General features: G+C 43.2%; 1 protein-coding gene across 1 annotated transcript in view; it reads left to right on the top strand.

The window, feature by feature from the left end:
- Positions 1–5,409, top strand: part of ttc27 (tetratricopeptide repeat domain 27) — a 111,053-nt gene extending 105,644 nt beyond the window's left edge. The window contains exons 19-20 of the mRNA XM_030725209.1: positions 2,444–2,544; positions 3,536–5,409. Of these exons, the coding sequence (XP_030581069.1) occupies positions 2,444–2,544; positions 3,536–3,661 (227 nt within the window). The 3' untranslated portion in view covers positions 3,662–5,409. The remainder of the gene's footprint in view (positions 1–2,443; positions 2,545–3,535) is intronic.
- Positions 5,410–14,789: the final 9,380 nt, after the last annotated feature.

The following is a 14,789-nucleotide window of genomic DNA, read 5'->3' as shown; positions in this document are numbered from 1 at the left end:
GACTATGACTCATCAATGAGCAATATTAAGCAGTGCTGAGTGTCAGGGTGGAGGAGCAAAGATGACCCACCTTAACAACCTCTGGTCAGTTGGTCAGGAAGTTGTTGATCCAGGAGCAGATGGGGGGAAGGGGGAGTCCAAGTCAGCCAACTTCTCCACCAGGATGTCAGGGCTGATAGTGTTGAACACCAAACTGTAGTCGATGAACAGCGTCCTGACGTAGGTTCCTGAGTGGTCCGAATGTTCTGTGTGGCTGTGTGGAGAGCAGTGGCGATGGCATCCTCCGTGGAACTGTATGGGTCAAAGTTCTGGGGGCGGTGGGCTTTGAGGTGCTGGAGGACGAGCCTTTCAAAACACTTCATGACTACAGACGTCAGCGCCACAGCGTTTCCTGGTGTGTGACACAGGTGAGCTGATGCACTGTCAGCTCACCTGTGCAGATCTCCCTCTGCATTTTCTCACATCCGTCCCACAATTTCTCTCTTTTCCCTGCACATTGCAGGCGGGGAAACAAGACACACAGTTTGTTTGGCCGTTTTTGGGGGTCAGGCAGCTTAAATGTCACTGTAAAAAGTGCTGACTGATGTTTTTATTTGCTGATCACTGATCAGTGTGTCATTGGCAACACGGGAAAACAGGTTAGTGCAGAGGTCCCCAGCTCCAACTAAATGTTTTATCAAAAAGGAAAGTTTGAAGCCTAATCTTAAAAATAGAGAGGGTGTCTGTCTCCTGAATCCAAGCTGGGAGCTGGTTCCACAGAAGAGGGGCCTGAAAGCTGAAGGCTCTGCCTCCCATTCTACTCTTAAGTATCCTAGGAACCACAAGTAAGCCAGCAGTCTGAGAGTGAAGTGCTCTGTTGGGGTGATATGGTACTATGAGGTCTTTGAGATAAGATGGGGCCTGATTATTCAAGACCTTGTAGGTGAGAAGGATTTTAAATTCAGTGCTGGAATTAACAGCAAATTAAGAGAAGCCAATATAGGTATGAGTACCTTCTGTTACCGGCCCTCTTTTTTGTGCTGCCAGGTGATCATGGAGTGCCATTATCTTCTTAGGCGAATAGGTGTGGATCAAGTCAGGTTCTGATGACATCCAGTTCTTCGTTCCAGAGGCTCGTGGATTTCTGCCTTTGTGGTGTTGACAGGTTCTTGTTCTGGGAGGTTCTTGTGGTTCGCTTTTAGGTCTACCAGCCACTTGGTGTTTGTCTTATGTGATACCTCTTTCACTCAGATGTTCTTGCAGTATTGCTCAGTTTCACCTCTGGGTGTGTGAGTATACTCTGAATCTTTGGAGAACAGGCCATTTATTCTTTTAGCCTCTGCTTTTCTGGTATATCTCTTCAACCTAGTGGCCAGAGCTGTGAGCCTATGTTTGGCAATTTCAGTTACGGACATCTTGTTGTATCTCTTTTTCATCCATGACTGGTTTCTCAGACACCTTTCTGCACCTCAGTTAACCAATTAACATCCTTCTGGACTTCCTCTGTCAGTGGGAAATTGTGCTCTTGGTTGAGCATCTGTAATTGCAGGTAGCTGGGCATCATCTAGTTCAGTTACGTTGCTCTCTTCTATCAGGGCTGGCTTCTTATTTCAATGCTGCTCATTATTGTTCCCACTGCACTGTAGCCTGTAGTCATCTTCTATTGATGATATTGCACTGAGCTACTAGGTTCTTCTTGGTCGTTCTGGATGTTGGCTTTCTTCTCATCCATAGATTAGCAAGAGTGTGAAATCATGTCTAAAGCTGTGAGTGTTCCCCAGGAGCACAGTGACCTCAATTACTGTGAAATAAAAGCAGCTAACCTGAGACACCGAGACCCAACGCTTCAGTCAGTGAGGTGATCGAGAGGTCTTAGAGTTTTATAAACCAGGCGTCTTTGGTTGAGTGGTTAAACAGAAGCTACGACTTTTTACAAAGCACAAATGAGCTGCTATCATACAGCACCGCAGGTTGGCCTTTACAGTCACAGCTGGTAGGAGGAGCTAGGTGAGAGGTGGGAGTTAGGATCAATCAGATGGAGACTAATATTGCACTGACATGGCCTGTAGATTGCTGCTGACATGTAAAGTTATTTTACCTTTAAAGCTGAAAGGATTCATTGTTATAAAGTCACATTTTTCAAGCAAAAATTGTAAAACACTTTGGAAAAGCGACACTCATCAGTCTAAGATTTCCTAAATGACCGTAAAAGTAAGAAAATGGTCCGAAAACACTCCAGTGATGCGGCTCATGCCAGCACTGCAAGGCAAAACTGTTTTTTTGTTTGGAACATGTTAGGATCCCTGTGTTGGATGACTGGGTTTGTACCAGCTGGTCCTAAAGAACTAACCCAATAATAGCACTACTGAAATAAGTCTGATCTTCAGAGTGCAGCTTTTATCCTCAGATGCAGAAGCTTTTCCTTCATTCTCTAAGTGCCCCTCTCTCTCTCTCTGCCTCACAGTGACACTGAGTTGCAGTGAGAAGAAGAATAATCCAACAGAAGCTCTTCAGATGCTCTCCTCTGCCCGCCTCAGCCTCAGGAGTCTGGCCACCAAAGCCAAGGTATCATTAACAGACCCACCACTCAGCATCAAGCAGATATCTGCCCTGTTTATAGCCAGTTTTCCAGACCAGGAACTAGCAGGTGGATTCAGGGCAGCGTGTTTTTACTGTAGAAGCTGCTCATAGGACTTAAATTGATGGCTGTTTTCAGGGCAGTTCCTACTGCAGGTCAAGTACTTCTGACTCACCTTGAAAAACTGATCAGAGGAGCTTGATCCTGATTAGACCTATTTTGCATTTCCCTGTGTTCCAAAACTTATTCTAGTCCAAGGATAAAACAGTGGAGCTGGAAATCAGCAGAATCCATAGAATCAGAAGCAAGATGAAGAACAGCAGACTCTCAGATCTCACAACCAACAACTGATATTTATGCCACACAGCATGTGTGGTTTTGTAGCTGCTATGCCATAATGGAAGTAGGAAGGCTGAAAGGGCTTATCCCTGTAAATGACTGGACCTGATAGTTTTATGGCAGTGTTTCAGTGCTGTCAACATGAGTGTGTGAGATTTATTTTAGGATGGATGGCTAACATTAAATGAATAAAGGAAACATGGATCACACGCACACAACAGAAAATACAGCAGGTGCCATCAGAGGAATCAGTGCAGGCTGTGGGTATCAGCTGTCTCTTGGCTTGATAATAAGGTGGCTGGAATTGGAGTATCATACGCGGCCTGCATAGCTCTACTATCTACTCGGTGACGATGGCAGCGGGTGCTCATGCAGAACATCCAGCTGGTGTTGTCAGCATGAAGGCTGACACAAAATCTTTACCGGGTCGCAACACCGTTCAAATCGTATGTCTGAGCAAACTCCGTCCAGCAGAGCATCGCTACAGACATCAGACATGAAGATTTATAGGCGGAGGCACTCAGGTCATTCATGATGGAAGTCAGGAGGTTTACACTCAAGCTGTGCATCCTCTCACTGCTATAAATTAACATTACAGTGATTTTATAACTGATCCTTCAATTGTATTTTGTCTCCCAGCAAATCCACACAGACGTGGCCACGGGTCAGATCCACGCTGAGCTGCAGGACGGCGTTACTGCTCTGGAGCAACTCATCACAGAGCTCCAAGAGCTGAGTGGGAAGCTGCGTGACCAGTCACAGTGACCATGCATGCCTAACACGCCCTTTTCCTGGCAAAATGGAACGACTGTGGTTCTCAGGGCTCCGCGGACGTGCTCAACACAGGCTCTCCACCTGCAGTCCTCACCAGTGTATCACTGAGCCCGTTAAATAAACAAAGCCAAAGGACTTCCTTTGTAATCATGCTTTTATACCTTATATCCACTTTAGAATGTAAACATTAACTGGACAGCATCTTAAAATAAATGTTAACAATTTGAATACTTGCTTTTCATTCTTTTTGTTGTGAATTAAGTCATAAAATAATCTTTATCTTTGAGAAACAAAGTGATCAGTTGTCAGATTTTGAAGCTGCATCTATCAGAATGTAACACATGAAAATGTAGTCAAATAGACCTGAAGTGTGAAAATGTGATGGGAGCAGCAGGTTACTGTGTTTTAATATTAGAAAGGGGGAAAATCGACCCGCTATTCCAACCTCTCTGAAAAACTGCTGACCTCATTCAAATCGTAACAACAGACAAGTGTTTGTATCTGTTATCACTGCAATGAGGTGCTACAAATATGTAACGCATCAAAACTGGGATTTTAGGCTTTATAACCAGCAAATACGAGGTTAGCACTAATGCTAACCACCCTGGAATAAACAAAGTTGTGTACCTGAAGCTTTGTTGTCTTTCCCATTCTGTTAATAATGCATGTATCCATCCACATACATCATATTTGCCACATGAGGCAGTGGAGTGCTCTTTCTTCAGCTACCAAAAGCCAGCTTGGTTAACAAGTTGCATACGCAACTTTATCAATACAACACACAGACACAGAGACTGCTAATTAGTAACAGATAAAATGCTGTAAATGTACTCGTCAGCGCTGAAGCACAGATGTTTTTCACACAGCCACATTATTTGCTATACAATTAACATTAAAAATGAGCCAAAAAGCAGCAGTGGCACAGCGGTGGAGAGATCCAGTTCAGTGACTCATATTAACAGAGGTGAGGCCACAAAGTGATATTTACATAAATGGCACCAAAGTGTCCCAGCAGAATGTTCCATTAAAAGGTGATCAGGATTATTTACCCATTAGTGCTTTTAGTGTAAATTTGTTACAGAATAACCCAAAGTGATTGTGACTTTCTCTCAGTCCTGCATGAAAAGGATTCGATTCTGCATATAACAGGAGAAACTGCCCACTGGGGAAACAGACTTCTCCCTGAATCTGCTTCCAAACCAGCCAAGCTTGCTGTCTGTAAGGTCGCCATTTTGGACACGCTGTACTGTTTCAGACTTTAGTAGCTTTCAAACACCACCTCCACTTTGTGTGCTTAAAGTTTTAAAAGGGGCGATTAAAAACCAGGAGCCTCGCTCTGATGCTCAGAGATTATTTCCCAGCTCTCCCAGACACCGTGGGTGCACACACACACGCATCCTATTTCCCTTCAGTTCGTTCAGGGAGGATCCCACAATTTATTTCCTCAACCAGAAGGAAAATGACCTTGACATTGCTCAGGGTTTTATCTCCCTTCTTTTTTCACTATAATGTGTTTTTTTTTTCCTGGCTGTTCTATCACAGGAGCCAGAGCCTCTGTTTTCAAAGTATCACCTATGCTGCCACAGCGATAAGGACTGAAAGGACTTGTTTAAAGATAGGGATACATGAATGTTATTTATGAAGCCCCTGTAAATGGATGGTATCATGTGAGGAAGTGGAGCGCTGCGACAATGTCAAATGTACAGCCACTGGTTGGTGTTTGCACTCCTGCAGTTCCCTGCAGCAAACTGTATGAGCCACTCAGCCTCACTCCACTCATGAAATAAAAATGGCAAGAAATAATGACCTATTTCAGGCTCTGGATCGTTCATTCATCACCACATTATATCACACCCACAGACACAGGATCACTCAGCATGGGTGACTAATCTTCCTAATATGACTGTAAATTGACCAGATGCTATTATTAAAGTCCACAAGAGTGATTTGCTGCCGTTCTGTCATCACCCAGAGGACAGCTGTGATAAAAGAAAACACAGGTTTGCTTGTTCTGTCCCAGACTCGCTCTCCCAGAATTCCTGATATCTCTCAGCAGGGGCTGCAAGGCTGATGTCACCATTCACTAAACTCCCATTACCTCACACTGAAGTTCATGTGGGAGGGGCATTAGTTTGCACAGATTCCCATGTTGGAGTTGTTTTATGGGGTTAAAAAAGAAGTTTCCATAGAATATTATTTGGATACTTTGCTTGTTCTGATCTATATGTTTGAAGAGATTTATTGATAAGGCTGCACAGCATAAAATCTCCAAGAGGTAAGAAGAGCTGTATTTTTAGAAAACCCTGTTTTGTATATATAATTATAATTAAACAGGAATTATGTAAAGGAGATTCATCAGTCATCAGAGGAAACAGAAACATTAAGTTTATGAACACTGTTCATGCACCCACACAGCACTGTCCACAGATAAAGCCAAAGCACACAGTGCACGTTAGTGCTGACTGTCATGCATCGGTAAATTGCTTCACTGATGATTAAAGAAGCCAATAATGAGAAAGAACAGAAAAAAAGATTTTAAAAAGTCATAAATACAAAGTATAAACTAAAAGTAACTGAATAAAATCATTTTGAATTAAATAGATTTAGAAGCCAAAACATTAAAATCAAATTAACCTTGTAGAGTCAATGAAGAAGTCTGTCCCAGATGTTTGGGCTATAGAAGCTAAAGGTTTTCCCTGGAAGCACTAACATCCTGCAGCTAATCAAACCTTAACCATAGCTGGGGAGCAGGCGTAGCTGGTGCGCTGGAATGGAAATTCTTCACGGACGAGTCGGCACAGTCACAGAAAACAGGCAGGCACACAGACGCCCGCATGGACCCTCGCACCAACTGTCTGATGATGAGATTTACATCACTGGGACCCGAGCAGACTCGCACATGCAGAAAGGATAAAGTAACAAAAAAAAGAAATACTCACATCCAATTATGAGCAGTATTAGTACTGTATTTCTTTAAAACTTCTAATTCATGCGTGGATCCATTGTACAGATTTTTTGATGCCATATATATATATATATATATATGGCATGTAGATCACACCTAGATGTTGTTTCAGTGGTTATAGCTGTGGTATTCTATATGGTGAGCTGTGGCTCAGGAGGTAGAGCAGGTCATCTACTAGTTGGAAGGTTGGTGGTTGGAGTCCTGGCTGCTCCAGTCTGTATACCAAAGCATCCTTGGGCTACTAAGGTACTGAGCCCCAAGTTGCTCTCCAACACAACTGTCAGAGTGTGAATGTTTGATAGAAAGCACTTTGAAATAGAAAACAGTGCTTGGGTGAATGCAAACATGTTGTGTAAAGGTCTTTGAGTAGAAAAGTGCTATACTGTATGAACTAGTCGATTTACCTTTCAACACGGCACCAAAGCCATCAAAAGATTATTGGAATGTGTCGAGTTGTGGGAATATTGACTTGCTTGTATCTCCAGGTGAGCGCTGTGATGGACCAAGCAGATCAGAGGGAATAGCCTTCACCCTAACCTCCCTGGCTGGATAACTGATGATGACCTCCTTTCACTTTTTAACCAAATGTAGATATAAACCAACATCTTTTGCAGACATATCCTTAACAGCCTGAAGAGATTGGTTTTCACCTTTCGCTTTCAATCAAATCTCAACGTTCTTTTCTTTGATGCAGACCTCATACTTTTTGTAGGAATGAGCCCAGTCAACTAAATCACCTTAAAGCACTGGGATGCAGGCATAACTAAAGCAGTAACTAAGGACATATTCAGCTGCTGATACAGAACATGGGAATCATTTGGCAGATGCTGCAGTGCTTGTGGTGCTGTGAAAATAAGTTGAAGTAAACATATGGTCATAAGTGGAAGAAGGGAGTGGTAGATGCAGTGCCTTCAGTAATGCAAAGGCTGTGCCAGCCTGTTGAAGTGAAGAGAAAGCTGATCTGGAGCCAGTTGAGGTGGTTCAGGCATCTGACTAGGACGACTCCTGGGTGAGGTGTTTCGTGTATGACCAAAGGCGTAACTTCTGATGTGGACAGTGGGACGGGATGCATTTTCTTTATTAGATAAATTTTAACTGCAAATATTTATTCAATCATTTTGCTCTCCATTGATTTAAAATAGGTGCCTTTCTGAAAAGTTTGATGGTGAGAGTAGGGGTGAGGGGCATGCTGGGAAGGATGAGTGTACCGCCAGGAACTATAAGCTGAGCAGTGTTTTCAGTGTTTTTGTTGAGAGCAAGGCCCAATAACTATGTTTAAATGGGTTACTAGTTAATGTTTGTTGAAAATGTGCACACATACTGTAATATGTGTGTGTGTGATTGATCTAGATTCTGGTCAGCTGTAAATAACTGTTGTACCGTATGAGGAAGTCTATAGATGAGTGTGCTTGTTTGGTATGTAACCCCTGTTAGGACCTGTGGTTAACGGGCTTCTCTTTTTTCCATTCTTGTAGACACCACAGTTGTCTTTATGTTACTTCAGCGAGGCTGAAGATGCTTTGAGCTTCTGGTAGCCTGTTTGAGGAAGATGGTGTGAGTTGTTGTCCATGGTGCTGATCAAAAGCTGGAATGATGCTATTGATATTACTGATTATTCAAAATGATGTTATTTTTACACTTACACAATGTGTGCGTGCGTGCGTGTGTGTGTGTGTGTGTGTGTGTGTGTGTGTGTGTGTGTGTGTGAGAGAGAAACATCACAGAGTTGTTATGCCTCTGTGTGTGCTGCACTGAGGGGAGGCACCAGGACAGACCCAGGACATGCCTCTTAGCTAGCTTGGGAGTGCCTCCGTGTCCCCCTGGAAAAGTGTGAGGAGGTGGCTGGAGTGAAGGAAGTCTGGGCATCTCTTCTTAGACTGCTGCCCCCTCCGACTGAGACCTGGATGAAACTGAATAAGACTGAGGCTATCGAAACAGATTTCTCATGTGGCAGCTTCCGTTAGCTTCTCTGTTCTTGCATCTCTTCCTCACGTCTCTGTGTGTGACATCCTCACTGGGAGGAGTTCAGATGTAAGGAAGAGATGCAAGTGAAGAACGTGAGGAGGTACATTAGCATGATGAAAAGCAGCCCTTAGTGAAAGCAGTCCTTGCATGACCTAGATTCAGGCTGACTGACTGAATGAACTCTTTGCCCAGATTTGAAAACACTACATCATCCATGATTATACATCATGGCTGTAACCCTCCTCAAAGCTTTGCCATGTCTTTCTCCACAGGTTTTGGCAAACAGCTCCTACAGTATGATCTCCACCCTCTTTCCCAAGGAAGCAGTTACAGAGGCTGTTTCTGGGTTCTGCTAAGTTTCACCCTTCACAGTGTTGGGACAGTCTTGTGGTAAAATGTGTGAAACTTTCTCATGCAACCAAAGCAAGCACATGACATCAGTGATCAGATGTAGCAATAGATGTTAGAAATCAGCCTTGCTGGTGAAATTACAATTTTCTGGAATCAGTTAACAGTTAAACCAGTGAACACCCACAACTGTGTGTTGCATGTTGTGGTGGAAAATGGCAAAAGATTCCAGATCTTGACATCTTGGTTGCAGAGGAAACATGTGGTAGGATTAATGGTGGCAAACAGCTGTTATCTGTTAAAAGTGCACTTCAAGGAGCAGTCGTGAGGATTTGTGCACATAAAGTACATTAATGCACTATTTTCCAAGCATTTAAAGGGGATATATTCTGCTCACTTCCAACTCCATATTTTAATTCTTTAATTCTTCTAATTTAATTAAAGTATACTGGGCCTGACTGGTACTGCGTATGTACACAATACAATCCCTCCCAGATGATCTATACCAGGGGTCGGCAACCTGTAATCCAGAAAGAGCCATTTGAACCCGGTTTCCACGGAAAACAAAACAGTGAGAGCCGCAAATACTACCTGAAGCCAGTAGCAGCTACCATGAGTGACGCATATATTGAGAAACGAAAATAAATAAATAAATAGATAAATAAAATGATTTTATTTTAATATTTCAAGATCACAATAATGTTCCAATTTAAAACTACAACAAAAACCGAACTGACAAAAATAAAATGCACTTCAATTGGATACTTATAATTTACTTCCACGAGCCGCACAGAGCCGCAGATTAAGCCTGAATGAGCCGCATACGGCTCCGGAGCCGCGGGTTGCCGACCCCTGATCTATACCATGGCAGCAGTGATCCTCGAGATGCTTGGCTATAAGATGAACAACCACAAGAAGCAGTGCCCTCCATGAAGACTAGAGGCAGCACGAAGGGAAGGTGTGATGAAGAGAGTGGTGCTTGAGTAGTACAGCAAGCTGTCCATACCTGAGGTCTTAGAAACTGCCAAGCAAAGACTCACAGCCTTGGCTAATCAGTGGAAGACGCCAGGAGAATAAAGCAGATGTTCTCCACTGAACCATCCAAGGTGTACTCTCAGTGGCAGGGGAACAATATGAGAACAGCCCCCACACCAAGGCTGGAGACTGAGCAGTACTGAAAGAGCATATGTGAGGAGGATGCAACACACAACAATAATGCTCAGTGGTTAGTGGAGACCACAGCAACCTCCTGGGCAGGATCCAATGACCATCACAGTGGCAGGCGTCCAGAAGTTGGACAGCACCAGGCCCTGATATGAGTCACACCTACTGGTTAAAGAAGTTGACTGCAGCACAAATGGACCAGTGTAATCCTTTAACACCAACCGTGTCTTCGCTGACATGGCGTATTTGAAATGTCCCACCATTTGTGGACTTCTGGCAACAATTACCATAATAACCCTATGTTGGGTGTGAAGCACATTTTCTCAGATATCAGAACCTGTTTGAATTTTTCCGATAGGACAAACTGTCGTGCAATTATGGTAATCCAAAGTGCGCCTGACATTTCGTCGGTGATACGCTCGGTGTTAAAGGCTGTTAAAGCCTGGTAACAGGTGTATCTGCAGTGATGGCTCAGTGTTAATGGATGAGATGCATCCAGAATGGCTGACTGAAGGTCCTGATCCCCAAGGACCCCGCAAAGGACCAGTCCTGATCATTTCAAATAAATAAGATCATTTGAAATGATCGGGCCTGTCTCTGCCTGCTGGCCACAGCTACTACATGACATTTGAGCTTTTTCATTTATTATGTTTCTAATAAATACCAATTCAGAAATTTAAAATTCTTGGAAGTACTTAATTGCTGCCTTTTATTTTATAAAGTTATGAAAGCAATGTTTAACTTCCTGAGACCTGAGCTCCTGTTTGCAATGCGTTTTTAATTTCTCTTGATATTTGTGAGTGGATGATCTGATATGTGTATAAACTAAGCTTCCTCTTCAAACAGGAAGTTGCATTTTGTTACATATATGTGTTTAAAAAAAAAAAAGTCCTGTCCTCAGATGGGGACAGTGGGTTTATTTTATAATAACACAACAAAGTCAACATGGCTTAACAAAGTATAAAACACTACTAAGCAGAATGAAGTATAAGGTGTTGTGGTCCTGGGCCTTTCGCGCAGTGGTTTCTAATTGAGGCTTTGTTAGTCTTTAATTTCCAGAGTTGTGTTTTTTAGTTTGCTTTTGCCTTAGTTCATTATAGGTTTGCAGATCTTACTTTAGTTATTAGAGTCATGTTCTTGGTCTTTGTTTAGTTTTGATTTCCAGTTTTCCAGTCTTTCCCATGTCCTCCTGTTCTGTCTGTCTCTGGGTCTGTTTTGTTCCCCGTGTCTTTGTCGCTTGTCTCACGTCTTGTGTTTGGTTTCTCTTCCTGGTGTTTCCCTGTGTGCTGTATTAAGTTCATGTTCCGTCTTTATTCTGTTCAGTTTTGCTTCCCAGCTGTTTCCACCTGTCCTCGTTACCTCTTGTGTATCCTGTCCTTTGTCACATTGTTGTCGATGTTTCTCGCAAGCTGCATTCACCCTCGTTCTTCGTGTTTCCCTTTTGTTTCCCCAGGGTTTTGTGTTATGGAATTTTTCCTGCCCTGGGTTTAGGATTTTGAGTTTTGTGTTTTGGTTTTCTGTAAAGAGCCTCCAGCATTAAAGCTGTTTTTGAGCTCAGCTCTGGTCTCACACGTCCTGCGTTTGGGTCCAGCCAGCAAAGCCAATCTGTAATGTCCCCACATGTGGATGCAGGACCTTAGGAGGTTAAATTAAGACTGATGTTTCCTCACACATAAAAGAATGAGTCCCCATCTGTTCCTCACTCTGAGGAATACAGCTTATTCATTTAACACTGGCATCAGATTGGTTGGATTGGTGCATCCCTGACTGAGGCCAAAGGAAAGTGTTTTCAAAAGTGGTGTTTGATTTGACTTCATTTGAAGCCCCCCCCCAGCATACTATGGAATAGAAATCACCCTTTTGCACTGGATAGATAAACACATACACCATTGTTAAGCCCAATATTTGTCTTGACTAAATGAAATGAAAAAGGGTTCTTAAATACAAGTTATGCCAGGTTAAATATAATTCTGACCAGTGCAGCTCTAAGTATTAAAAGACTTCTGCGTGATAAGCAGATGTTCTTTTGGAGTCATTTTCAAACACACTCAAAAACACACGTACTTTCTGACTCAAAGCTCACAGGAGGGAGCCTGTGTTCAGATATGAGCTACTACATGTGCATGGAAGAAGCTCATAACATTTGGAATACATCTGAATTTACACCATTACACCTGTCAGACAGCTATGTGCGTGGAATTTCTCCAATCCAGATGTGTGTCTGCTGATATACACTTTTCTCTCTATGGAACGTGTCCATTAGCTTGATGCACTGCAGATCACAGGCGCTGGGTTAGGTCTGGTGCAACTGTCTGACTCTTTAAAAATGGTTCTTCATGAAACTAATGTCTGTGGATGATGTCACACATGATACAGCTGCAAAGTCCAGAACAAAGGCACACGTCCTGCAGTCCCACACTAAACTTCAGGACTTCACCTAAACAAGTGGATATTGATAAATTTATTAAAGTCTTCAACCAGATATGTAAACATACATCAGCCAGAAAGTGAAATATGTTTTTCATTTCATATTTGCATGGAAATGAGATTTGATTCATGAAACATGATAACGAGAAGGCTTCACAATAATGACTACCATCAAGTATTTGAAAGACTGAAACTAGATTTATTTAGAGATTATTTTTCATGATGCCCTCGGTGGAAATTTACAAGAAACACTGTTGAAAAACTGAACAGAAACAGGAGGAGCTTTTGGCCTCAGCTGCTGTTCAGTGTTCAGTGGTTTAAACACAGAGGACACTGCAGGATGTGCAAACAGCAACAGCACACCTATTGTTTTAGTGACAAAGTTCACGTGACTGAACTTTTCAAGACCTGTGACAAAAAAGTTACCATAAAGTGTGTGTGTGTGTGTGTGTGTGTGTGTGTGTGTGTGTGTGTGTGTGTTGACTGTCACTCAAGTTGTGTTGATACATATTAGGTAGTCAGATATGTGCAAACAGATATGTGTCTCCGTCTCCTAGGTGTTTGTGGGAACTATAAAACTGCACTGATTAAAATAATAAATGTTTCTTGCGTCTTACTTTGTATACACAAACTCGCTCTCCCACCAGTCTTATCATTGGGGTGGTTGTACAGAGACAGAATAGGCCACCAGCTGTTGGTTCTGTAAAGGGGTCACCGACAAAGCAGCCAAAAGCTGTGCATTATGGGTAAAAATAATAGGTCTGTCATATGCCCATTTTAATGAGTGATTTTGCAACGTTATCATCTTGTGAAACAGGCTGTAAAATGTTGTGAAGTATTCACAATTTTAAAAAACACAGCATTGGAGGGAACCACTGAATTTTTCCTATTATGGTTTTTACAGTTACCAGCTGTTGAATGTCTTTTTTGGGGGGCAAATTTCTACATTGTCACATACACATATTATCCTGGGATAATGGAAACGATGGTCATGCTCAACATCAAATGTGTGACATTTTATTGAAAACAAGTACACACCAGTAAGTGAAAGTTTACTGAATATCAATTTATTTGCACTTTAAAATCATGTATTTTTAAATCTGAAATATAATTGACCTCTCTGTGAATCACCACCTTATCATGATGGAGGGGTTTGTGTGTCCCAGGGATCCCAGGGGCTCTGTTTTCAGGGGGCTTTTGCCCTCTGGATTCCAGTTCTCACGTGGACAACGACAGTCAGACCTGGAAGGGCGTGACTGCCTGAGCCGAACCCGACCGCTGTTCTGTTGTTGGACTTCTGTGCAAACCAAAGTTTGTCCATAATGAACACCATGTTCAAACATAAGGCTGTCCATAAGTCCACGTGGCACCAGGATACCCTAGGTCAGTGATCGATTTTGAGTTTCATATCATCAGATCTGTGGCTGTGTTTTCTGGACACTCTGATAAAGAGAGGAGCTGAGGTGTCAGCTGATCACCACCTGGTGATGAGTTGGATCAGGTGGTGAGGCAGGATGATGGACAGACCCAGCACACCTAAACATATAGTGAGGGTGCTCTGGGAATACCAAGTGGTGGAAGGTTTCCACCTTGGTGACCTCAGAATCTCATCTCTGCTTTTTGCAGATGATGTGCTGCTGCTGGCTTCATCAGGCAGTGGCTTCCAGCTCGCAGTGGTGCAGTTCACAGCCCCGTGTGAAGCAGCAGAATTAGCACCTCTGAGGCTATGGCTCTCAGCTGGAAAAGGGTGCAATGCCCACTCCGGGTCAGGGATGAGTTGCTGCCCCAAGTGGAGGAGTTCAAGTATCTTGGGGTTTTGTTCACAAGTGAGGGGAGAAGGAAGTGGCAGACTGACAGATGGATTAGGGCCACAGCTGCAGTGATGTGGATGCTCTACTGGTCTGTTGTGCATAAAAGCAAAGCTGTCGATTTACCAGTAGATCTATGTCACTACCCTCATCTGTGGTCACCATCTTTGGGTAATGACCAAAAGATCAAGAGTGCGGATACAAGCAGTGGAAATGAGCTGTCTCTGAAGGGTGGCTGGTGTCTACCTTAGAGACAGGGTGAGGAGTGCAGTCATCTGAGAGGGCTCAGAGCAGAGCCGCTACTCCCCACACAACTCACTGGGATGCCTCCTGGGCGCCCCTTGGGTGAGGTGTTCCGGGCATGTCGTACCAGGAGGAGGTCCCAGGGCAGACACAGGATACGCTATTTGATTATATATCTCGGCCGACCTGGGAATGCCTC

The sequence above is a fragment of the Archocentrus centrarchus genome, unplaced genomic scaffold, assembly GCF_007364275.1.
Source record: "Archocentrus centrarchus isolate MPI-CPG fArcCen1 unplaced genomic scaffold, fArcCen1 scaffold_50_ctg1, whole genome shotgun sequence".
NCBI lineage: Eukaryota > Metazoa > Chordata > Actinopteri > Cichliformes > Cichlidae > Archocentrus > Archocentrus centrarchus.
This window is presented reverse-complemented; position numbering and strand designations above follow the sequence as displayed.